The 23,816-nt window shown below is 53.6% G+C and overlaps 1 protein-coding gene across 4 annotated transcripts in view; it reads left to right on the top strand.

Annotated features, from left to right (window-relative positions):
- The first annotated feature begins 86 nt into the window (after positions 1-86).
- Positions 87-23,816, top strand: part of TJP3 (tight junction protein 3) — a 39,863-nt gene continuing 16,133 nt past the window's right edge. For 2 of the 4 annotated variants that reach the window (XM_049876381.1, XM_049876382.1), the window contains exons 1-8: positions 12,800-12,987; positions 17,467-17,523; positions 17,622-17,731; positions 18,662-18,764; positions 19,017-19,368; positions 20,182-20,285; positions 22,307-22,466; positions 22,776-22,884. In XM_049876381.1, coding sequence (XP_049732338.1) covers positions 12,970-12,987; positions 17,467-17,523; positions 17,622-17,731; positions 18,662-18,764; positions 19,017-19,368; positions 20,182-20,285; positions 22,307-22,466; positions 22,776-22,884 — 1,013 coding nt within the window. In that variant the 5' untranslated portion in view covers positions 12,800-12,969. Of the gene's footprint in view, positions 322-12,799; positions 12,988-17,466; positions 17,524-17,621; positions 17,732-18,661; positions 18,765-19,016; positions 19,369-20,181; positions 20,286-22,306; positions 22,467-22,775; positions 22,885-23,816 lie in introns of those variants that run through there. The other 2 variants (XM_049876385.1, XM_049876384.1) reach the window with 2 other exon arrangements.

Here is a 23,816-nt window from a genome sequence, read left to right on the forward strand (position 1 = left end):
AGGGCGGGTCATCCTGGCCTCCGGGCACGCAGGGGTTAAGGGCAGCTGCTCTCACGTAAAAGCACCTTACGACAGAGCCACACACCTGCAGCCGCAAGGGCAGGCCGGCCTCTCACACACTTACCACCGGCCAGCGCACGCCGCCACTGCACTAGTCCCAGCTGGCACGGGGCCTAGAGCAGCCACCAGGGAGAAGAAGTTGGACAAACAGGTGGGGAGGCCAGCACCCCAGCCTCAGATCCCCTCCCCACCCCCATGCCAGGTAGGCACCTGGGCCCTGGATCCTGACACCTGCCCAGAAGCCACCCAGCTCCCTGGAAGGTAAGCCCCCTCACTGCCCTACCCACCACCTTGCTGGCCTGGGCTGGGCTGGGATTTGTCCACGGCAGTGTCCTGGGACCCCTATCACCTCCCCCCAACTCCCCAGAAAGCAGAAAACTGACCCTCCAGTATGGGCGTCTGACATGGTTTCCAGGGGATTGGCTGGCTGGCGGCTCCTGCCCTGGCTGCGTGCCCAGGGCACCACTTGAAAGGGTCATTGTTGCCCAGGTGGTGCCAGGAAGGCCCAAGGGGCACAGGTTGGAGCCCCTGAGTGGAGGAGGGGAGGGGGCGTCAGCTCCCACCGAGACCCAGGTTTGCCTCCTGTGGCCTGACGCGGTAGCAGATGGGGCAGGCTGGCACCTGGCTGGCCCTGAGCCTCTGGAAACTTCTCAAGCAGGTCCCAAGCTTTCGGACAGTTGCACCCCCTCCCCACTGCTGGCACCTCCAGAAGCCGGGGGGAGGAGGGGGCCCAGGCTTGGGGGGAGATTATCTGGGCCGAGTCTCCCAACTCAGAAATGCAGTTTGGGGCCAGGGCGGGTGGCGGTCACCTCGGTCCCCCTATGGAGGAGAGCCTGGAGCCTTCTCTGGGAGGAGAAGGCAGCCCAGAGCCAGGAGAGGAGAGGGTTTGGGTGGCAGGCGTTTTCTGGGTCATTTGTTGTCATTTGCAGGACAAAGGGAGCGTCCTGGAGAATTGAGTGTCAGGTTTCGGCCTCATCTTTGTGCTGGAGGGGCCCACACCCCAGAGAGGCAATGGACAAAGAGGCAGTCGTGGGGCATCAAGGGACCTAGAGGGGACTCCCTGGGACCGGGGCGGCATGGACATGGGATGTGGGGCACAGAGTGGGCCTGGAATGTTTGGGGGTGCCTCCAGGGCCATGCAATCCAGGAACAGGGAAGCAGGAAGGTGTGGTGGAGCTAGCGGAGTGAGGGATGCATCTAGGCTATCAGATTCCCAGATCCCACCCTGCCTGGGGTTTGGAGAGAAAACCCACAGAGCCAGGCAGACAGAACTGGCCTCCGGTGGGCTTCTCCTCTCTGAGCCTCAGTTTTCTGCTCTGTAAAATAGGGATAATAAAAGTCACCGCACCACAGGCTGCCGAGTTGGGTAAATGAGATCACGGGTAATCATTGCTCCCGGGTCAGGCAAGATAAGCCCTCCCACCTGAAATCAGAGCTCAAGAATGCCAGGCCAGCCACACTGGGCTCAGAGAGGGACAGCCTCTTGCCCAGGGCTGCACAGTGATTAGGGGCGCCAGGCAGACAGAAGTCGAAATGCAGAGAAGGAAAGTCTGAGAGCTCCCTCTGCCCTTCAAACACCACCCCAAGCTCAGTATCTCGCTTCTACAGCTCAAGGAAACTCCAGGGCAGGCTAGGCTGAGAGCTTCCGCATGGCCCTGACATCTGGGGAAAGTCCACAATGGGGAGTTTTCGGTACTGTTCTTCCGCCTCAGCCCAGCCAGGCATCAAGGGGAGCAGTGTTTGCTTGGGCGGAGCCTGACACCCTGTGGAATATGGGCTGCGGTCAGTGGGAGCCATGGGTGGGAGGCTGGGCTGCCCTGGCGGTGAGCCAGCATTCACTGAGCACCTCTAAGCCAAAACCAAACCCACTGCTGTCGAGTCACTTCCGACTCACAGCAACCCTACAGAACAGGGTAGAAACGCCCCATAGGGTTTCCAAGGAGCGCCTGGTGGATTCAAACTGCCAATCTTTCGGCTAGCAGCCATAGCTCTTAACCGCTACACCACCAGGGTTTCCATTGAGCACCTACTGTATGTCAAAAGGAGCCCCGGCAGTTCAGTAATGGAATTCTCATCTTCCACATGGGAGACCCGGGGTCCATTCACACCTATTGCACCTCGTGCCCAGCCCCCACCTAGCTCTCAGTGGAGACCTGCCTGTTGCTAGGGTGCTGAACAGGTTTTGGCAGAGCCTCTAGGCTAAGACCAGGAAGAAAAGCCTGGCAATCTGCTTCCAAATATCAGCCAATGAAAACCCTATGGATCACAATGGTCTGATCTGCAACCAATCATAGGGATGGTGTAGGACTGGACAGCGTTTCTTTCCATTGTGCATGGGGTTGCCATGAGCAGGGGGCCAGCTAGTAACAGTAACTGTGTGTCAGGTGCAACTCTAAGCCTTGAGGACTCAGCAGGGAACAAGTAGACAAAGATCCCCAGGCAGCCAAATGCATTGCTGTTGAGTTGATTCGACTCATAGCGACCCCATAGGTCATAGTAGAACTGCCCCATGGGGTTTCCGAGGAGCGCTTAGTGAATTTAAACTGCTGACCTTTTGGTTCACAGCTGTAGCTCTTAACCACTGTGCTACCAGGGTTTCCTCCCCAAGTGGGGCTTATATTTTAGTGAGAGCAGATAAGAAGCAATACACATGAAGAGTAAATTGTATCACGAATTCTTTCCTGGGTTAAAGGATAGTAAGTTAGTTTTACAAGGAAAAAAAGGAAAAGGAAAAAAAGAGACCAGGGATGCCCCAGGTGGCCCAAGGAGCAGGGGGCGCATTTTACGATTTCAAATAGAAAGGGAATCTCTGCATGGTGCAAACAGTTCAGGTCCTCACTGCTAACTGAAAGGCTGCAGGTTCGAGCCTACCCAGAGGTACCTCAGAAGAAAGGCCTGGCAATCTACTTCTGAAAATTCAGCCACTGAAAACCGTATGGGGTACAGTTCTACTCTGACACACACGGGGTCTGCCACAAGTCAGTTTCCACTCGGCACCAACTGGTTGGTTTTTGGCTTATTAAGGACGTGACATTTGAACAAAGGAAGTGAATAGCTGACCAAACTGGTATCTGGGGGATATCAGAGGGGACAGCCTGTGCAAAGGTCCTGAGGCAAGACCGTGCCTGGCGAGTGGGAGAAACAGCTAGGAGCTGAGTGACAGAAGGGGGGAGAGGAGGGGAGGGCAGGGAGGGGACAGGTCAGGTCATGCAGGGCCCAGTGGGCAGCGGGGAGGGCTTGGGCTTTTACTGGAGAGAGGTGGGAACCCTGGAGGGGTGGGCCCTGACCCAGGTACTCACGGGCGCCCTCTGGCTGCTGCGGGGGGAACAGACTGCGGGAAGCAAGGGCAGGGTGGTGGTGGTGGTGGGTGGGGGGAATTGTCCTGGGTGGCAGCGCTGATGGGGCTGGACCAGGTGGAGGCAAAAGAAGGGGAGAAGTTGGCAGATTCTGGAAAGATTTTGGTAAACTGATAACATCTGCTGATATATGAGAGACAGAGCGGGGTCCGGGGGGGGTTAGGAAAAAAATTGGAAGATATTCTAGAACCTGAAGATTACAATGCATGGAAAGGATAGGAAGGTAGAGAGATCAAGACCACCTGACAGGGGGAGCCTTGAAAACCAGAGTGAGGCCTTTTGGTTTTATGATGTTAAAGGAGAATTTTCTTCCTCAAAAAGTAAAATCATGACTCTCATACAAACATTAAATGAGTAGGTGTATTAATGACTTTGTTTAACTCACTCATTAACGTGGGAACCAGTAAGATGTTAGACCTTTCGCAGTATTTCAAGAATACACGCACACAATCAAGGATGCTGCAATAAGTTTTCAAATAGATCCAAAACTGGTCACTAGCCCCAGGGTAATAATCAATCGTGGTCTCTGCCAGACGGGATTCACTTGCCTTTTGATGGACGAGTGTCATTTCTAATAGCACTGGCTTTCTGCAGCGTACAGAGATGTAAACGATAAGAAGCACACATAAGGACAGGTGGCGTTGATCTGAAGTGCAATAAACGTTTGTTGAATGGGTACTAGGGAGCTGGTTCTGGAGTTAAAGCCTCAGCTTGTTAACCATTCATTTATTCACGTATTTGTTGAATGTGTGAGCTCCACCCCTGTAGTAGCCCCAGTGCCTACAACAGTGCCTGGTACACAGTAGGCACTCAGTAAATGAATAAATAACTTGTGGGGGAGCGTCTTAGCTTCCTAGAACTGCCATAACAAAATACTACAAAGTGGATGGCTTTAGAGAACAGAAATGTATTGTCTCATAGTTCCGGAGGCTAGGAGCCTGAATTCAGGGCCTTGGCAGTGTGGTGCTCTCTCTGTCTCTCTCTCAGTCCTCTCAGGGAAAATTCTTCCTGGTTCCTTTCAGCGTCTGGTAGACCCAGGTGTTTCCTGCTTTCTTTGGTTTCTAAGACGCATTTTCATACGGCATCTTCCCCCTATATGACCTCGTCTCCATTTCTGTTCTTCTTTTTCATAAGACACCACTCAGAAGGGATTATGACCTCCTTACAAATAGCATCTTCAAAGATAGATGGATTGATAGCAGCCATCGAGCCGGCTCAGACTCACGGCAACTTTACGTACAACATGAACCAAAAGTTGCCCGGTCCTGCGTCACCCTCACAACCGCCAGCGTGTTCATGTCCGTCCTTCCAGCTACTGTGCCAACCCATGTCACCAAGGGTCTCTTTTCGTCACCTTTGCTGGCCCTCTGCGTCACCAAACACAATGTCCTCTGCCAGTGATTGATTCCTTCTGATGACATGTCCAAAGCAAGTGAGTCAGACAATGTTTCGTTGTGATCCATAAAGTTTCGTTGGCTAAATTTTGGAAGTAGGTCACCAGGCCTTTCTCCCTAGTCTCTCTTAATCTGGACGCTCCCCTGAATCCTGTCCACCATGGATGGCCCCTGTTGATATCTGAAATAATGACCCGGCTTCCAGCATCACAGCAACACTCACGCCACCACAGTAGGACACACTGACCTTATTTCCAACAAGGTCACATTTCATAGATACAGGGGTTAGGACTTCATTTCAACCTATCTTTTGGGAGGATACAATTCAACCTACAACGGTCAGCTACACTTCCTCTTTCATCGAAGTGCTCTCACTAAGACCCCCAGGACCCCCATATTGCAGCCTCCCCCATACTCCTCAGTCCTCCTCCGCTTTGTGCCTGAGCCAGCCACACCTGAACTTCGTCCTTCTCCAAACGCTTTCTTTGGCTCCTACAGGGCCAGCGTTTCCTAAGCAAGCCTCCCTCACCTCCTCTGCTGTCCGCTGTGGGCTCATCCTCTCCAAGCTCTCTCCCTGAATCCTTGCCGGGCCCTGGGGCTCTCCTCCCCTCCTGGCTCCACTTGCTCACCTGGTGACCTCACCAGGTGCCATGGCTGAAACTGCCAACACCCAGGTAACTTCTCCATCCAGCCCCAGCGTCTCTCACCTCCTGCCCGCTCCTCTCACCTCGTCCCCTTCGCTGGCCGTGTCCGCCAAATCTTCCAAGTTCCAGGCAGACACCTGGGAGTGAATTTGACCTTCCTTTCTTTCAGCCAGTCCCAGAGCCCCTGCGTCCAACTGTTCCCTGACTCCGCCCACTTCTCTCTCTGCCTGACCAACCCCCATCATCCCTCCATCGTTGCCGGCCTGGACCAGTGCAGTCGCCTCCTCCCTGGTCACTGGCTCCCATCCTCGCCCCCCACAGCCTGTTCCCCCCACAGCAGCCAGAGGGCGCCCGTGAGCACCTGAGTCGGGGCGTGTCCTTCTCTGTCCACAGCCCTCCAGGGCTCCCACCTCCCTCCGGTAAAAGCCCAGGTGATCCCTGTGGCCCACAGGGGCCTGCATGACCTGCCTCATCCCGTCCCTCCCCTCCCCTCCTCCTCTCACCCGCTTGCTCACTCTGCTGCTGTCATCCGGGCCTCCTAGCTGTTCCTCCAACTCAACAGGCCTGGTACTGCCTCAGGGCCTTTGCACAGGCGGTTCTGCTACCTGGAATGCCCTTCCCCCAGACCTCCTAAGTCTCCCTTCCTCACCTCCTCCAGGTCTCTCTCTTTCCTCTGCCTGGCTCTCTCTTCCCTGAGCTCAGTTTTCATCTCAAATGCCATCTCCTCCAGAAAGCCCTCCCAGAGTCCCAGCCCAGGTTGCGTCTCGGGACTCTCACTTGTACCTTCCATTACCTCTGTGGTTATTTGAGCATTGTCTATCTCCCTGAGGATCTGAATCCCTGGGTGGTGCACACAGCTAACACGCTCAGCTACTAACCGAAAGGTTGGAGGTTTGAGTCCACCCAGAGGTGCCTGGGAAGAAAGGCTGGGTGATCTACTTCTGAGAAATCAGCCCCTGCAAACCCGATGGAGCACAGCTCTGCTCTGACACACACGGGGTCGCCGTGAGTCGAAGCCAACTCCCCCAAAACTGAGTTTTCCCTGAGGACCAGGGGTTTCAAGAGAGCGGGTTCTGGGTCTGACTCGTGAGTCCTGTGACCCTGTCACTGTGTACACAGTAGTCACTCAGTAAATGCTGAGAGAATGAGCCAGAGCCTAGCTCAGCCCTCAGGGCTGCTTCAGGAAATTCCCGGGCTCCAGTCAGACCCGCTGGGCCACAGATAAGAACGGCCCACTCTGTCCTACCCTCCCAACCTCAGCCTCCTTTAGCCATAAATCCCCTCTCCCTAAGCACCTAGCCCCTTCTGGAGGCCGGGACTCATGGGGTGCCTCAGCCCAGCCTCTGCCCCCTCTGGGCCTCGGTTTCCCCAGAAGCACTGGGAGGGCTCCCAGCAGGGTAGTGCTGGAGATGCCTCTGGGTCTGACGTTCTCAGGGCTCCAGTCCCAGCCTCAGGGCCCCTAACCTCCTCTGCACCCTCCCTTCCCCCACCCCTCATGCCCAACCCAGCACTGCCCCCTTCTGTCTGAAGTTGGTACTAGAAGGCCAGGTGGAACGTGGGTCCCTGATCCCCTTCCCACTCTGTGCCTGGTGCACAGTTGTTGTTAGGTGCCATCAAGTCAGTTCTGACCCATGTACAACAGAACAAAACACTGCCCAGTCCTGTGCCATCCTTGCAATCGTTGCTATGCTTGAGCCCATTGTTGCAGCCACTGTATCGGTCCATCTCGTTGAGGGTTTTCCTCTTTTCTGCTGACCCTCAACTTTACCAAGCACGATGTCCTTCTCCAGGGACTGGTCCCTCCTGATAACATGTCCAAAGTATGTAAGACGCAGTCTTGCCATCCTTGCTTCTAAAGAGCATTCTGTCTGTACTTCTTCCACGACAGATTCGTCTGTTCTTCTGGCAGTCCATGGCATAGTCAATATTCCTTCCCAACACCGTAATTCAAAGGCATCAAGTCTTCTTCGGTCTTCCTTATTCATTGCCCGGCTTTCACATGGTGCACATTAGGGCCTCTCAAAACATGACAACAGGTGGAAAAATGAATGTGTGGATGAACTGATTGATGAAAAACAGATGTTTAATTCCTTAAGGAGATCCAGAGGTCGGGGGGGGGGAGTTCAGGGTAGAGAGCTCAAGGCTGGAGTCTCCAGCTTGTGGGGCAGCACCAACCATGCCCTCCTCCCAAGCCCTGGATTTGAGTACAATGTCATCTGATGGGCCCTAGGGAGTCCCTGAGTGTTCTTGAGCAGGGCAGGAATATGTGAGAGCAGAGTCGTGGGTGGCTGGAGGAAGGCAATGTGTCCTGGGGTTCCGGGGCTGTTGCCCTTCCTCTCCTAAAGGGGTTTAAAATGAGGCCTCCCTCCAGCACTGTTGACATTTGGCGCCAGATCATTGTGGTGGGGGCCGCCCAGGCACTGTGGGGTGTTGAGCAGTATCCCCTGGCCTCCACTCACTCGATGCCAGTAGCACCTCCCCCCAAGTCGTGACACCCACCAATGTCCCCAGACATCGCCAAGTGTCCCCTGGCCCAACCCTGGTTTAGAGGGGTGGCCATGGGGCCAAACAGAGCCTGAGGCAAATTTAGCTCAGGCTTGCTGCTTGACCCATCTGGCCTCAGTTTTCTCAGCTTTGAGATGGGCACACGATACAGATATCTTGTATAACGGTGACTGTGAGAAGCAAATGCTTAATTGGGGTCCAGCCCACTTATTCTATAGATAACACCAAATTTTCCCCAGCCTGTTACCTGCAGGCTACCTGCCCGGTTTTGCCAGACCCGCGTGCAATTGGTAACTTCTCTTGAGTAATCACAGCCACAGATGTGTGTGGCCGATGGAGAATTTATTTAGATTTACCCTATGACTCATTCAAACAAGTACAGTTATTGAGAAAGCGTTTGAGCTTGTTTGACCTAAAAAAAAAAAAAATTTTGTGCGTCCCTGCTGGTGGCTGAAGTCATATTGGCAAAAGCTGAATTATTTTGTATACAGTAGGAGCTTAGCAAGCATTCCGTCTGGTTAATGGTATTTCCACATTGGGCCAGAATGGAGTCCTGCCGGGAATGGGAGGCTGAAGGCTTCCCTGGCCCTCACCTTCCCATCTATAATCTTCTTCTGTACAATGAGTGAGTCAGCTTAGCTGATAAAAAGAATAGTATTAACTGGTCAACACTTGCCGACATCCAGTCAGCGGCAACTCCTGGCGACCCCATGTACAACAGAATGAACTGTTAGTCGGACCTGCGCCATGCTCACATCGTTGGTCTGCTCGGGTCCATGGTTGTGGCCACTATGTATTTGGGGTGTCTTCCACCCTAGAGGGCTCATCTTCCAGCGCTGTCTCAGACAATGTCCTGTTGTGATCCATAGGGTTTTCATTGGTTGATTTTTTTATATATAATTTTTATTGTGCTTTAAGTGAAAGTTTACAAATCAAGTCAGTCTCTCACACAAAAACCCATATACACCTTGCTACACACTCCCAATTATACTCCCCCTAATGAGACAGCCTGCTTTCTCCCTCCACTCTCTCTTTTCGTGTCCGTTTCGCTAGCTTCTAACCCCCTCCACCTTCTCATCTCCCCTCCAGGCAGGAGATGCCAACATAGTCTCAAGTGTCCACCTGATCCAAGAAGCTCATTCCTCACCAGGATCCCTCTCCAACCCATTGTCCAGTCCAATCCCTGTCTGAAGAGTTGGCTTCGGGAATGGTTTCTGTCCTGGGCCAACAGAAGGTCTGGGGGTTGTGACCACCGGGGTCCTTCCAGTCTCAGTCAGACCATTAAGTCTGGTCTTTTTATGAGAATTTGGGGTCTGCATCCCACTGCTCTCCTGCTCCCTCAGGGGTTCTCTGTTGTGTTCCCTGTCAGGGCAGTCATCGGTTGTAGCCGGGCACCATCTAGTTCTTCTGGTCTCAGGATGATGTAGTCACTGGTTCATGTGGCCCTTTCTGTCTCTTGGGCTCGTAATCACCTCGTGTCCTTGGTGTTCTTCATTCTCCTTCAGTCCAGGTGGGTTGAGACCAATTGATGCATCTTAGGTGGCTGCTTGCTAGCGTTTAAGACCCCAGACACCAGTCTTCAAAGTGGGATGCAGAATGTTTACTTAATAGATTTTATTATGTCAATTGACTTAGATGTCCCCTGAAACCATGGTCCCCAGACCCGTCCCCTGCTACGCTGGCTTTCGAAGCATTCAGTTTATTCAGGAAACTTCTTTGCTTTTGGTTTAGTCCATTCATTGGTTGGTTTTTGGAAGTAGATCGCCAAGTCTTTCTTCCTGGGCTGTCTTAGTCTGGAAGCTCTGCCAAAACCTATCAACCGCAGGTGGCCCTGCCGGTATCTGAAATACTGGCGGCAGAGCTCCCCGCATCACAGCAACATGCAAGCCACCACGACAAACTGACAGATGGGTGATGGCCAGCACTTAAACCCATTGCCATGGAATTGAATTCTGACTAATGTCGACCCTATAGGATAGAGCAGAATTGCCCTATGGAGTTTCCAAGGCTGTAAATCTTTATGGAAGCAGACTGCCACATCTTTTTCCCATGAGGCAGCTGGTGAGTTTGAACTGCTGACCGTCTGGTTAGCAGCCAAGTGCTTCAACCACTGCACCACCAGGGCTCCTGGCCAACACTCATTTAGCCATTTGAGGCAGGTACTATTATTATTTGCATTTACAGAAGGGAAAACTGAGGCACAGAGAGGTTAAATGAGTTGACCAAGGTCACACAGCTGGGAAAGGCCAGCAGCTCACACATATGTGCTATTCTACTGCTACGACAACTGGTTGCCACTGAGTCGAGTGACCCTGTAGGACAGAGAACTGTTCCACAGGGTTTTCAAGGCCAGTCTTTCAGTTAGCAGCCTAGGGCTTGACCATGTCACCACCAGGGCTCCTTACGTCTTATTCTAATGACAACAGCCAAACCCATTGCTGTTGAGTCTATTCCAACTCATAGTGACCCTATAGGACAGAGTAGAACTGCCCCATAGAGTTTCCAAGGAGTGCCTGGTGGATTCAAACTGCTGCCCTTTTGGTTAGCAGCTGTAGCCCTTAACCACTATGCCACCAGGGTTTCCTGGCCTGCCTTTTAACCCTCCTGATACACTGTGAAGCAGAGACTATTATTTCCCCCATTTATAGCGATTTAGGAGATAAAATTGGAGCCATTATTCCCTGTCCTTGAGCAAAAAGAATGAGACCCAGCTGGAGCTGGACTCACAGGGAACCATCAACTGGGCCCTGAGGCATAAAGACAATACTAAAACCAAACCCTTTGCCGTTGCATCAGTTCTGACACATAGCGCCCCTATAGGACACAGTAGAACTGCCCTGTAGGGTTCCGAAGGAGGGTCTGGTGGATTCAAACTGCTGACCTTTTTTTGGTTAGCAGCCTGAGTTCTTAACCACTGCACCACGAGGGCTCCTAAAGGCAAAAGCTAGGACAGTCTTGGAAAACATCTTTTAGGGAACATTTCACATCAACTAAACAAATCATAAACAGCACAAAAGACCAACACACTTTTCACTCCTATCTTCTCCTTTTAGCACTTAGTGAAGAGTAATGTTTGTTGGACCAATGAAGGTCCTCCTAGCTGTTCTTACTGAAACCTGTACCAAGGATTATTAAGAAAGACAATTCAAAATGTAGAATCATGGTGATTTGGTAGCTCTTAGCCAACCTGTGAAAAGGCGACGCTTTCAATAATTTTACCCATTTGTAATATTAACATATACCGATGATTCTGTATTATTCCTTGGACTCGGGCAGACACGGCTCTGGCAGCACGCTTGTCCATTTGCCCCCTTTTGCCTCTTCGGACATATGCCTAATAAAACTTTTCTTTTTGCTTTACTATAACTTTGCGGTGATTTTACCCTAGGACAACAGATGGGGGAAACTGAGGCACAGAGCGATGTGACTTGCCTGAGGTCACACAGCAAATAGGTGACAGAGCTAGAATTTGAACACTTTCAGTTCTGAGATTCCAAATGATTCCCCAGAAAGGGATTTGGCAAAGGTTTATCACCGTGAAGGTCTTTGGGGACCCCCTTGAGGGACCAGCTCTGGCTGGCTGGGTCTTCAGACTAACATTTTCAGGAAAGCTGCAATTGGGAGGGATGAGAAGTCATCTTTGGGGGTCTCAAAGAAGTTGATTATATTGTCTGTCTTCTTCATTTGGCAAACTCTTACCCAACCTTCAAAGCCCCAATTCCATTGCCCCCTCCTCCAGGAAGTCTTTTCTCTGATACCTCCAGAATTTCTTCCCCAACCCCTTCTAGAAGCTTGGGTTCCTCTCTTTGCCCATCCATAACTGCAGGAGAGGAGCCCTGGTGGCTCAGTGGTTAAGCACTTGGCTGCTAACCAAAAGGTCCAAGGTTTGAGCCCACCAGCGACTCTGTGGGAGAAAAGACCTGGCAATCTGCTCCCGCAAAGATTACAGCCTAGGAAATCCTGTGGGGTAGTTCTACCCTGTCACATGGGGTCATTATGAGTCAAAAGACTCTAAGGCACATAACAACCGCAGAAGGCTGGGAAGGGACCTCTATGCCCAGGTTTGTTGGGGCTGGGAACAGCACAGCTGGGTCTCAGGGTGTATTTTTTAAAAGCATAAAGGAATGTGTGGGTGGGGCCATTGCCAGCTCCAGTCACCCAGGTGACATCTTCCTCCCATCCCCCAGCTAGAAGGTTTCCTGTCCTCAAGTCCTTACCTGAGTCTTATCTTAGGAATCCCGGCCCTGGGGGTGAGGCCGGGCTGGGTGAGGAGAGAGAAACCGACCTTTACCTCCTGGAGCCTAGAGAATTTCCTTCCACCCCGCCTGTGCCCTCCCCAGCTGGTGGCCCAGCCCTACGCTGAGTGTGAAGACAGTCCTGAGGCTAGTGACAGGGCTGTGCATCTTCAGAAAGCCCATGTGCCTCTCTGGGCCTCAGTTTCCCCTCTGAGAAATTTGGGTAAACTTCTCAAAGGTGAGCTGTACCCACGAAGGAGCAGCCGTACACTCTGCACATGTCTGACCCTCTACTAGCTTCTGATCCAGAGGTATCCCAGCTGAACTTCAAAGTGTGCCATTTTCACGAAGGGAAAGCCTCTCCCAAATCATACACTCCCCTCCGAACGCGGCTGTAGTCCCTCCCGGGTCTTCCCTGCAACCCCGCCTGGCCTGTCTCCAGTCCCGGCCGCGGGCAGGTGCTTGGCTGAGTGGAAACGCGGCCTGGAGTTTCCTTTCCGGGTCTGGATCCTGTGATGGATGGGGAGGGCGATCGTGGCCTCCGCGGCGTCCCGAGGGCGTGTCGGGGCGGGGGCGGGGCCGGCCGGGGAGGAGGAGGAGGAGGAAGAGGGACCAGTGCAGCCGGGAGCGGCGAGCGGGCGGGAGGAGGGCTAGAGCCGGTTCACCACCCCACTGGGACCCTCCCCGGCCTCCTCCCCCACCCAACGCAAGGGGCCGGATTGACTGCCTTGAGGCCCACCTTGGGCCAGGGTGCTGAAGAGCCCCAGGCTGGACCATGGCCGTGAGATTCCAGGCGAGTAGCCCCCCCCCACCCCCGTGGAGAGGGAGGGAATTGGGTTGGGGTGGGGACAGAGACAGAGGCTGGGACCTTAGACTACTCTATACCTATATAACAGAAGGGGAAACCGAGGCGCAGGGGGTGCGTGGTGACAGCTAGATGAGTTCGAGACCTCTAGCCTCCCAATAGGAGCCCTGGTGGCACAACAGTTAAGCACTCAGACGGGAAGGTTGGCAGTTCGAACCCACCCAGCGGCGCCGCGGGAGAAAGACCTGGCGATCTAGTCCTGTAAGGAGTACAACCTAGGAAGCCTTGTGGGGCAGTTATACTCGCAGATGAGGTCGCTATGAGTCGGAATCAACTGGACTGCACACAACAGCGCCTAAAACTGTTCCCGGGGCTTCCTCTGCCCCAGGTCTTTCTCCGTTGCTTTGGGTTCAAATCCCGGCTGACTGTTCTGCCAACTGCGCTGTAACTTTGAACTGGTGCCTGGGCGCTTCTCAGTCCCTGAACCTCGTCTGTAAAATGGGTGGTCGTCGTTTTAAAGGAGGGCTTGGGGGAGGATTCCAAGAGAAAAAATGTGTTTTATACGCCTGACACGCGGGTTGGTGCTTAAAAAAGATGTTCACTCCCCGCCCCCGGGGGCATTCAGCTGGGTTAGGTTTGAGCGCTGATGGTGCGACGGTGGGCAGTGGCTTCGTTTGTGAGCTGCAGTAGGTTTTGGTGAATGCTGTGAGGCTGCGGGTGAGGGAGCCTACTGTGTACAGAGCGTGGCTCTGTTTGAATCTCACATGGGCCCCGAAACGGTAACCTGAGGCTGCAGAGGGGACGTGGCTCGCCCCGGGCCACACCGCCCGAGGCTCCAGGGCCGAGCTGTTCCGGTTTCAGCCACCCCTTTCCAGGCAACGGGGAACAAACAATTCCCAGAATCCCCTCCCAAACTCCTGTATTTGCTGCCTCTTCCCCGTCCTCTCTTCACCCCGGTCATTGATCCCAGAGGTGGGGCGGTGAGGGGGTGAGGGGACCGCCACCTGGGAGCCACATGCCGCTGGCGCTGTGGGACTTGGTACCGCCGTCCCCTCTGGGCGCGTCTCGTTAGGTGTTTGTATTCCTCGCGTGGCAGGGGTGGGGACTAAGGGTCAGGCCCGCCTCTTCAGAGCTCACCTTGAAGAAGGCGGGGCTGAGGGGGGCTGGGAATTTAAGACACACCTACCTGCTTTTTTTTTACCTGCGTAGGTGGCGGAGACAGCCTTTCGTTCTGCCATATAGGGATTCCTGAAACTTCCCCCCTTTTGCCTGCCCTGCGGGGACAGTAGTGGGGTCTCAGGTCCTCCACCTCTTCCCACCAGGAGCCCCTAGATTTGGTGGGGGGGTGTATAGGGAAGGCAGAGGTGGATTCGGACATCCCAGGCCCCAGTAATCAGGCTTGGCCCAGAAGGAGGAATGCAGCGTGTGTGTATATATTAAAGGAAGAGATCGGGGTGCTGGGGCTGCAAAGGATGAATAGGAGTTTGCCAGAAAGTACAGCAGGTGCAAAGATCTGAAAAGGAGGGCTGGTTGGAGGGCCCAGAAGATGCTGGTGGCCTATCACCAGGGCCTTGGGTACCCAGACAGACAGGGCCATGCCTAGACAGCCCAAGAGAAAAGGCCAGAAACCTCTAAACCGCTGATGAAAAACAGAGTAATCTGAGGTGGTTTTAGATGCCATGAAAATAAATCAATAAAACGGGAAAGTGATGGGTGTCAGGGGAGATTGGTTAGTCTGGTAGTCAAGGAGGGCCTCCTGAGGAGGTGGCATTTGAGCCAAGACCTGAGCTGCCAGGGCCAGCCACGTAGAAATCCCTGGAAGGATGTCCCAGGCACAGGGAACAACCAGAGCAAAGGTTCAGAGGCAGACTCAGCTAAGGTGGGCTGCAGGGTTAAGCTCCATCCCTGGGGGTTTGGAAGCCCAAGGAGGTTTTAGGCAAAGCCTCCGGTATCCATGGAGATGGACCACACAAGCTAGGACAAGCCCAGGCCACCTGCACCACTCCACCAGGGGCCCTGGTTCCCTGGTGGCTGTTTCTTAACATAGGCCAGGCAATCAAAATTCCGGGAAGGCCATTGAATGGCACCGAATATAAAATCAAAGCAAGTAAAAAAAGATCCTGTTTTGAAAAATAAGATCAGAAAAAAAAAAAAAAAAGGCAGAAGGCAGCCAGCTGCAGGCTGGTGGCTAATTCGGGTTCGCTCCTGGGCTGTATGACCTCAGGCAAGTTACTAACCTGGATTTCCTCTTCTGTAGAGTGGGAATAAGGAGCCCTGGTGTCCCAATGCTTAACCACTCAGCTGCTAACCCAAATGTCGGAGGTTCGAACCCACCAGGGGCTCCACGGGAGAAAGATGTGGCAGTCTGCTTCCCTAAAGATTGCAGCCAAGGGAGCCCTATGGGGCAGTTCTATTCTGTCCTATAGGGTCACTATGAGTCGGAATCAACTTGTCAGCACACAACATGCAAAGAAGAAAAATCGTTATTATTACTTCCAACAATAGCTGCCATCACCAGGTGCCTCAATCAGCTTTCCAAGCGTGGCTTCCATGACTCTTTCACGCATTGCAGCCCAGAAGGGCAGAGCAGGTGGTGCCCATTTTACAGCGGAAACTGAGGCTGCGAGATTTGCCATCACAGCAAGGGGCAGAGAGAGGATCCCAGAGCTGGCCTGGCTTCCTGCTACCTTCGGGGCTTAGAAGCCCTGTGGGGCCCCGCCCCCAGCATTGTCCCGTCTCCCCGCCTTCCCCCTCTCCAGGGGGTCAGGAATGCTGCTCTCCTGGGAGATCTGGGAGTCTGTAAGAAAAAGCACTGGAGCGCTCCCACGGCGGGTGCTGAGACGGAGGAATGGCCCACTGAGCTGTGCCAAGCTGGGGAACAGGATGGGGAGGGGGCGGTCACTTCTACGAGACCCCCAGGGAGCCGGGCTTGCGCTGAGCTGCAGAAGGGAAGTGGCTGGGCCTGGGATCCTGGCCCCACGCCCCCTTCTCACAGGGTTTCTTGGCTGCCTGACCTTGGCCACGCACCTGAGCCTCCTAGAGCCTGGTGGTTTCCTCTGTACCAACCTGAGGCTGTCGAGTCAATTCTGACTCATAGGGAGCTTAAAGGACAGAGTAGAACTGCCTCATAGGGTTTGCAAAGAGAGGCTGGTGAATTTGAACTGCCAACCTTTTGGTTAGCAGCCTGAGCTCTTAACCACTGCGCCACCAGGGCTCCTCATCTATATCACAGGCTCTAAAATAACAGAATTCACCTGGGGCCGAAGGCTCTGCCCCTAGCCCCACCCTCCACCAGCTCTGTCGCCTTGGCGGGTGTCTTCATCTCTCTGCCCCAGTCTCCCCATCCATAACATGGAGATATGGGGGCAGGGGTGATAAAGTGGCAGAATTCCTGACTTCCACGCTGGGGTTGCGGTTCGATTCCCAGCTGATACACCTCATGTGGACCCACCACCCATCGGTCAGTGGGGGCTTGCGTGTTGTATGATGCTGAACAGATTTCAGCAGAGCTTCCAGACTAAGACGAACTAGGAAGAAAGGCCTGGCAATCGACCTCCAAAATCAGCCCATGAAAACCCTGTGGATCACATCAGTCCAGTCCACATCTGATCTGAAACCGCTGTGCTTGGGGTTGCCCTGAGTCAGGGGGCTGACTATGACAGCAAACAACATGCAGATAATAGATTGCCTTTTTCAATGAGTGCATTAACTGAGATCATGCATGTAAAGTTCCTAGCACAAAGGAAGCACTGCATTCATTCATTCATTCAGCAACTACTGGCTCTTCCAGGCACTGGGGACTCAGCTGTGAACGAGACAGAAAAATCCTGGCCCTCCCAAGCTGATATTCTATAGAGGGTGATCTATAGATGTCAAGTGGTCACACATTCAAGTTAACCTTGATGTGCCTCAGAATAAAGGCCTGGCGATCTGCTGCTGAAAGAGCACAGCCTTGAAAACCCTGTGGAGCACGGTTATACCCTGCATGCATGGGGTCGCCAGGAGTTGGAATAGACTCCACGGCTACTAACGACAGTGTGATCTAGGACCTAACTCGGCTTTTTCTCCGAATAATCAGTGCAGGGTCTCTTGCCCTCAGCACTGTTGTTGTTTGAGCCTGGATCCTTCTCTGGGGTGGGGCTGCCCTGTGCACTGTAGGGTGTTGAGCAGCATCCCTGGCCTCTACCCACTTGATGGCAGTAGCACTCAACCTGCTGTGGCAACCGTGAATGTCCCCAGATATCGCCAAGCGTCTCCTGAGGGCCAGATCGCCCCTGTTGGTAACCACTGACTTAGACCCATTTTGCAGATGAAAAACCCGAGGTCCAGAGACAGGCAGCAACTTGCTCACAGGCACAGGCCACAGGAGTATCAAAGCCGGGGCTCACCACCTGGGGCTGGGCCCCCTGAATACTTTTATAGGCTTGCCATGGCCTCACCCCACTTTCTCTGTCCCCCTGCAACCAGGTGGCCAACATGGAGGAGCTGACAATCTGGGAGCAGCACACAGCCACACTCAGCAAGGTAAGGCCTCCCTCTCCTGGGGTGGGGGGCCTGGGGAATGGGGGGCTCTGTACTGGGGCAGCGAAGCCTAGCTCTTCCTGCGACTCATTTCGCCTTAGGATCCTCGCCGGGGCTTTGGCATTGCCATCTCTGGAGGTCGAGACCGGTCCAGCGGGTCCGTGGTTGTGTCCGATGTATTGCCCGGGGGGCCAGCTGAGGGCAGGCTGCAGTGAGTACCAAGGGAGTCCGGGTTCCAGCTGGCGGAGGGCATGTCAGAAGGGACCTGTGTGGGCCAGAGCTTGGGAGCTGGAAAGTGCCTGGCACCTTCCAACTCTGTTAACACAGGGCTTGGAGTTGGCAACAAGACAGAGCCAGTGACTCGGCACTCACTCTCCCCACAGCACTTTCTGGTTACTCAGAGCAGTTATTGGGGTCACACTGGCCCTAGGACCCACCTAGGACAGGAAGTCCTGGAAACTTCTTTCTGCCAGGAGGGGGACAGGAGGAGACCCAGTGTTCTGAGCCCTTGGGGGAGGAAGGCTCCTGGGAGTTATGTTGATTAAAAATGGTTCTGGGACCTGAGGGGCTGCTGGGTGACATGAATGAGTCCAGCTCAGAACCCAGGACGAGGTTCAAGGACAGAGAGAGCAAATGAAGCAGAGATAGAGAGGGGAAGAAAAGCAGGAATGAGGACTTTGGAGAAAAATGTGAGGGGGCTCAAAGGGACCAGTCGTAATCAAAGCTTCTGCTCTGTTATTCCCTGGGTGATGCAAATGGTGAATGCACTTGGCTGCTAACTGAAAGGTTGGAGGTTCAAGTCTACCCAGAGGTACCTCGGAAGAAAGACCTCGTGATGTACTTCTGAAAAATCAGCCCCTGAAAACCCTGTGGAGGCCATCTCTACCCTGACACACGTGGGGTGGCCATGAGTTGGCAGCAACTTTACGGCAACTGTTCTGTTTTGTTTTTACGATGGGCCCCATTTTACAGATGAGGAACCTGAGGCCTGGAGGTTTAAACGTCTTCAGAAGCCTGGGGATATCAGTGAATTAGAACCTGGCCTTGTAGACCTGGAAGTTCCAGGGACCTCCAAGGAAGGCTTAGTGAGAGGGGCTCCCCTGCAGAGCCTCCTCCCTCAGACCCAGCCCTCCTCCCTCAGGACAGGGGACCAGATTGTCATGGTGAATGGGGTCTCCATGGAAAATGTCACCTCTGCCTTCGCCATCCAGATACTCAAGACTTGCACCAAGTTGGCCAACATTGTGAGTGAACCTCTAGGTGGGAGGGAACAGCCCACGCAAAGGCCCATGGGCAGTGTCTCTGATGCAAGCTGAGCCCTAATCCTGGTCCCATTGCCTGTGCTTCAGAGAGCCAGCAGACTCTCGTTCCCATTTTATAGCTTGGACATTGAGACCCAGAGAGGGGTCAGGGTCCTCCAGGGCCGCCTGTGGTTGGGGCAGAGCCTCCTTGGCTCTCTTCATTAAACTGTCCTTCCTCTCTGCCTCCCCTGACAGACAGTGAAGCGGCCCCGGAAGATCCAGCTGCCTGTCACAAAGGCTGGCCCTTCTAGCCCAGGGCACCAGGACTCGGACGAGGAGGATGGGCCCCGGCGGCTTGAGGATGCTGACCACGGTCGGGGCTATGAGGGCGACTCGTCCAGTGGCTCCGGCCGTTCCTGGGGTGAGCGCTCCCGCCGGCCAAGGGCTGGCCGCCGGAGCCGGGCTGGCAGCCGTGGGCGCAGGAGCCCAGGTGGCGGCTCTGAGGCCAATGGGCTGGCCCTGGTGTCGGGCTTCAAGCGGCTCCCACGGCAGGACGTGCTGATGAGGCCCGTGAAGTCAGTGCTGGTGAGGCGGAGGGAGAGCGAAGGTGAGTGTGGCTGTTCCGGGCCATGGTCAGCCGTGGTCATGGTGGACTTGGTGGCAGTGGGGCCTGGTGTCCCCACGAAGGGGCAACACTACTGTCCTGACATCCAGACCCTTATTGTGTGTGGTCAGCAGAGTCATGGCCCCCAAAGCTGTCCCCATGCCAATTCTGGGACCTGTGCTTATGGTACCTTACATGCCCAAAGGGATGGTAGTGGTGGTGGTTAGTTGTGGGGGGTAAGTAGTGATGTTGGGTGGTAGTTGGTTGTTGGTGGGTCATGGTTGGGTGCTGGTGGTGGGTAGTGATGTTGGGTGGTAGTTGGTTGTTGGTGGGTCGTGGTTGGGTGCTGGTGGTGGGTAGTGATGTTGGGTGGTAGTTGGTTGTTGGTGGGTCGTGGTTGGGTGCTGGTGGTGGGTAGTGGTGTTGGGTGGGTGTTGGTTGGTATGGTTGTTTGCCACCAAGTCGATCCTGCGTTGGTGGTTGTGGTTCTCTGCTGTTGAGTCAATTCCAACTCCTAGTGACCAGGCTTTCCTAGGCTGTAATCTTTTGGGGAGCAGATTGCCAGGTCTTTTCTCCTGTGGAGCCACTGGTGGATTTGATCTGCTGACCTTTTAGTTAGCAGCTGAGTGCTTAACCATTGTACCACCAGGGCTCCTTCTAAAGGGGCTTGAGTGTCTGGAATTAGGATCTTGAGATGGGGAGGTTATCCTGGCAGTGGGTCGAGGGCAGGTGAGAAGGCTGAGCTCTGGGAGGCCTGGCAGGGTGTCGGCAGCCTAGACCCCAGGCTCTGCCTCAGTTTCCCTCCTCCCTCCACAGAGTTTGGGGTCAAACTGGGCAGTCAGATTTTCATCAAGCACATCACGGATTCAGGCCTGGCTGCCCGGAACCGAGGGCTGCAGGAAGGAGATCTTATCCTACAGGTGAGTGAGGGAGACCAAAGCCAGAGGCGGCAGTGCTGCCGAGCTGCCCTCTCTCAGGGCCCGTTTCTTTCTGGGCTCCTCCCCTCAGCGTCTGTTTCCGGCCATCCCTGATGTTTGATTTCCACACCACTTCCAGTTGCTTGCCTCTATTGTGTCTCCAGAGTTACCTGTTTCCAGTGACCCTGAGGAATTGTCTGCTTCTAGTGGCCTTGGGCAGCCATTTGGAGCAGATACTAGGAACAGAGAGCTTGGCGTGGGGACTAGAAACACACAGTTCCCAGGGGTTACTGAAAACAGACACTCCCTAGGGAAAATGTTAGAAACTGATTCCTGCTGTGAGCAGAGACCCACTAAGAACTGACGCTCCACAGTCAGCCCTTCCCAGGAATTGTCTGTTTCTAAGCCACCCCCTAATGTCTGTTTCTAGTCCCTCCTGGCAACTGTCTGTTTCTAGTATCTTTAAATACCACCACCATCCAACAGTGTTGTTTCCAATACCACCCTCAGATCTGTTTCCAGTGTCTCCCGAGATGTTTCCCTTCTAGGAAGAAGAAAAATCAGCCTATTCCTAAATTTTCTCCAGTGCCCTCCACCCCTTCTTAGAATATCGTCTGTTTCTAGAATTCTCCGGGAGGGTTGGTGCTTAGCGTCTTCTCTGCTCGTGGCAGGAACCCTTTTCTAACATTCTCTTTGTTGCTGTTGGGTGCCGTCCAGTTGATGCCCACTCATAGCGGCCCCCTGTGACAGAGTAGAACCGCGCCGTAGGGTTTCCTAGGTTGAGATCTTTACAGGAGCAGATTGCCTGGTCTTTTCTCCTGTGGAGCCAGCGGGTGGGTTTGAACTGCCAACCCTTTGGTTAGCAGCAGGGCTTTGAACCGGTTCATTCTGGTTCAAATCCCTGCTGAGAATTTGCATTTCCACCCCAGATATACTGACTCAGAATCCATATCTTTGCAAGATCCCCAGGTGATTCTTTTTTTTAATGTTTAAAATATGTATTTTAAAATGTGTTTAGAATATTTTTTTGAACACTTTATCGTTGCTTAGGTGAAAGTTTATAGGGCAGAACAGTTTCCCACTCAACCACTTACACATAGCTCGTTTCCTGACATTGGTTGCAAATCGCTGAACATATCAGCGCTCTCCCCACTTCCTCCCTGGGTTCCCCGTGTTCGTTCGCCCAGCTTTCCTGCCCCTGCCATCCTTCTGAACTTTGCTCGTGGGCAGATGCTGCCCTTTAGGTCTCGCTTGTATAGTTGATTGTTCTGAGAAGTACATTCCTCACTGGTATATTGTTCATTTTATAGGCCTGTCTATTATATGGCTATAATGTGATCTCCAGGAGTGATTTCAGTTCCAAGTTTGAAGGGTGTCTAAGGGCCATAGTCTCAGGGGTTCCACCAATCTCTATCAGACCAGTAATTCTGATCTTATTTATGAGTTTGAATTTTGTTCTACATTTCCCTCCCCCTCTGTCCATAGCCTACTATTGTGATCCCGGTCAGAGCGGTCAGTAGTGGTAGCCGGGCACTATCTAGTTCTTCTGGTCTCAGGCTAGCGGAGGCTGTGGTTCATGTCGTCCATTAGTCCTTTGGGTTGTTTCCTTGAGTCTTTAGTTTTCTTCACTCTCCTTTGCTCCAGACAGGAAGAGACCAATTGTTGTGTCTCAGATGGCTGCTCACCCAGGTGATTCTTACGTATATTTTGAGAGTCAATGCTCTACTAGTGGTTCTCAGAATTGGTCCCGAACCAGCAGTGTTAGCATCACCTGGGAACTTGTTAGGAATGCAAATTCTCTGCCGGGGTTCGAGCCTGAATGAACCGGTTTGAAGCCTTGGTTAGCAGCCCAGTGCTTAACCATTGTACCACCAGGGCTCCTTAACGTTTTCCCCAGGGAATATCTGTTTTTAGTAGCCCTTGGAGATTGTGTGTTTCTAGTCCCCCCACTCACCAAGTTATCTGCTTCTAGTGTCCCCATCTCTTGTTAACTTGCTTCTTCTCTTCCATCCTGGTCTCTTCAGATCAATGGGGTGTCCAGCAAGAATCTGTCGCTGAGTGACACGCGACGGCTGATTGAGAAGTCAGAAGGGAAGCTCACCCTGCTGGTGCTCAGGGACCACAGACAGTTTCTGGTGAACATCCCGCCCGCAGTCAGCGACAGTGACAGCTCCCTTCTGGAGGGTGAGGGGCCAGAAGGCAGTTTCCAAAGGGGGTCGAATGCGGGGCAGGGAAGGTGGGGAAAGCCAGGTAAGGCCAATCAGGAATCAGCAAGCCTGTACCTCAAAGAAATAGGTCTCTTTGTCCCCCAAGGCTCAGAGAGGGATAGGAATTTGCCCAAGGTCACACAGCAAGCCAGGGCTGGAGTTTCCCAAAGCCGAGTCTCCAACTTTGGCCCAGGCCTGTTTGCTTAGATAGGCTTTGATGTTTCCCTCTGTAACACGGGTCCAGTCTAAAGGCATGACAGTGGCTGATGATACCCTCTCCCCGCAGATATCTCAGACCTGGGCTCGGAACTGTCTCAGGCACTGCCCTCCCACATCCCTCCTCCACCCCAGCAAGCACAGCGGAGCCCAGATACCAGCCGGACCACCTCCCCCGTGTATGTACCCCTGTCACTGAGTAGTCAGGGTGGGCAGGAACAGAGGCCTTGAGGGTCACCTCGGGGGTGCAGTCTTGGCAGCCTTCCTGGAAGAGTCCTTCCCTCTCCTGTCCACACATATTCCTCCTCGCTGTGTGGCTCTGGGTTCCTGGCTGCTGGAAGAACCAGATACGAATCTACTTAAAGTGCTTGGCTGCTAACTGAAAGGTCGGTGATTTGAACCCACCCAGTGGCTCTGAGGGGAAAGACCTGATGATCTGCTACGACAAAGATTGCAGCCTAAAAAACCTACGGGACAGTTCTACGCTGTCACGGGGGTAGTTATGAGTCGGGGTCAACTTGATAGCACCCAACGCCAACAACATGGCTTGCTACGGGGTCCCTGGGTGGCAGAAATGGTTGAGTGCTGGGCTGCTAACCGAAGGGTTGGTGGTTCAAACCCACTCACAGGCACCTCGAAAGAAGGGCCTGGCAATCTGCTCCTATAAAGATTTCAGCCCAGGAAACCATATGGGGCAGTCGTACTCTGTCACGTAGGGTGGATAGGAGTCGGAATCGACTCGATGGCACCCAACTACAACAAAGCAGAAGGGGCTGGCTTTTACAACACAACCCAGAAGCCTTCAAAAGATGTCTGCCCTCGGACCCAGAGAGGACCTTAGAGGGGGGCGGGGGATGTGGGTGTGTGCAGGGACTTAGTTCAGAGGGTGTTTGTTCATCACAGAGAGTCTTATACAGGGGACATTGGCCCTAATGTAAATGCCCAGTCCTGGTGGATTGGATAATGGGCCCTCCCATAAGCCTTCAACACCCCGTGAGGTAGGGGTCGTATTGGCTAGCTATGGCTGCGTAACAAAGGAGTCCAAAACCTCTCAGCTTGCAACACCAGTCAGCATATATCACCTCGCATGATTTCTTCACCTGGGTTGGTT

Source organism: Elephas maximus, chromosome 3, assembly GCF_024166365.1.
Source record: "Elephas maximus indicus isolate mEleMax1 chromosome 3, mEleMax1 primary haplotype, whole genome shotgun sequence".
Taxonomy (NCBI): Eukaryota; Metazoa; Chordata; class Mammalia; order Proboscidea; family Elephantidae; genus Elephas; species Elephas maximus.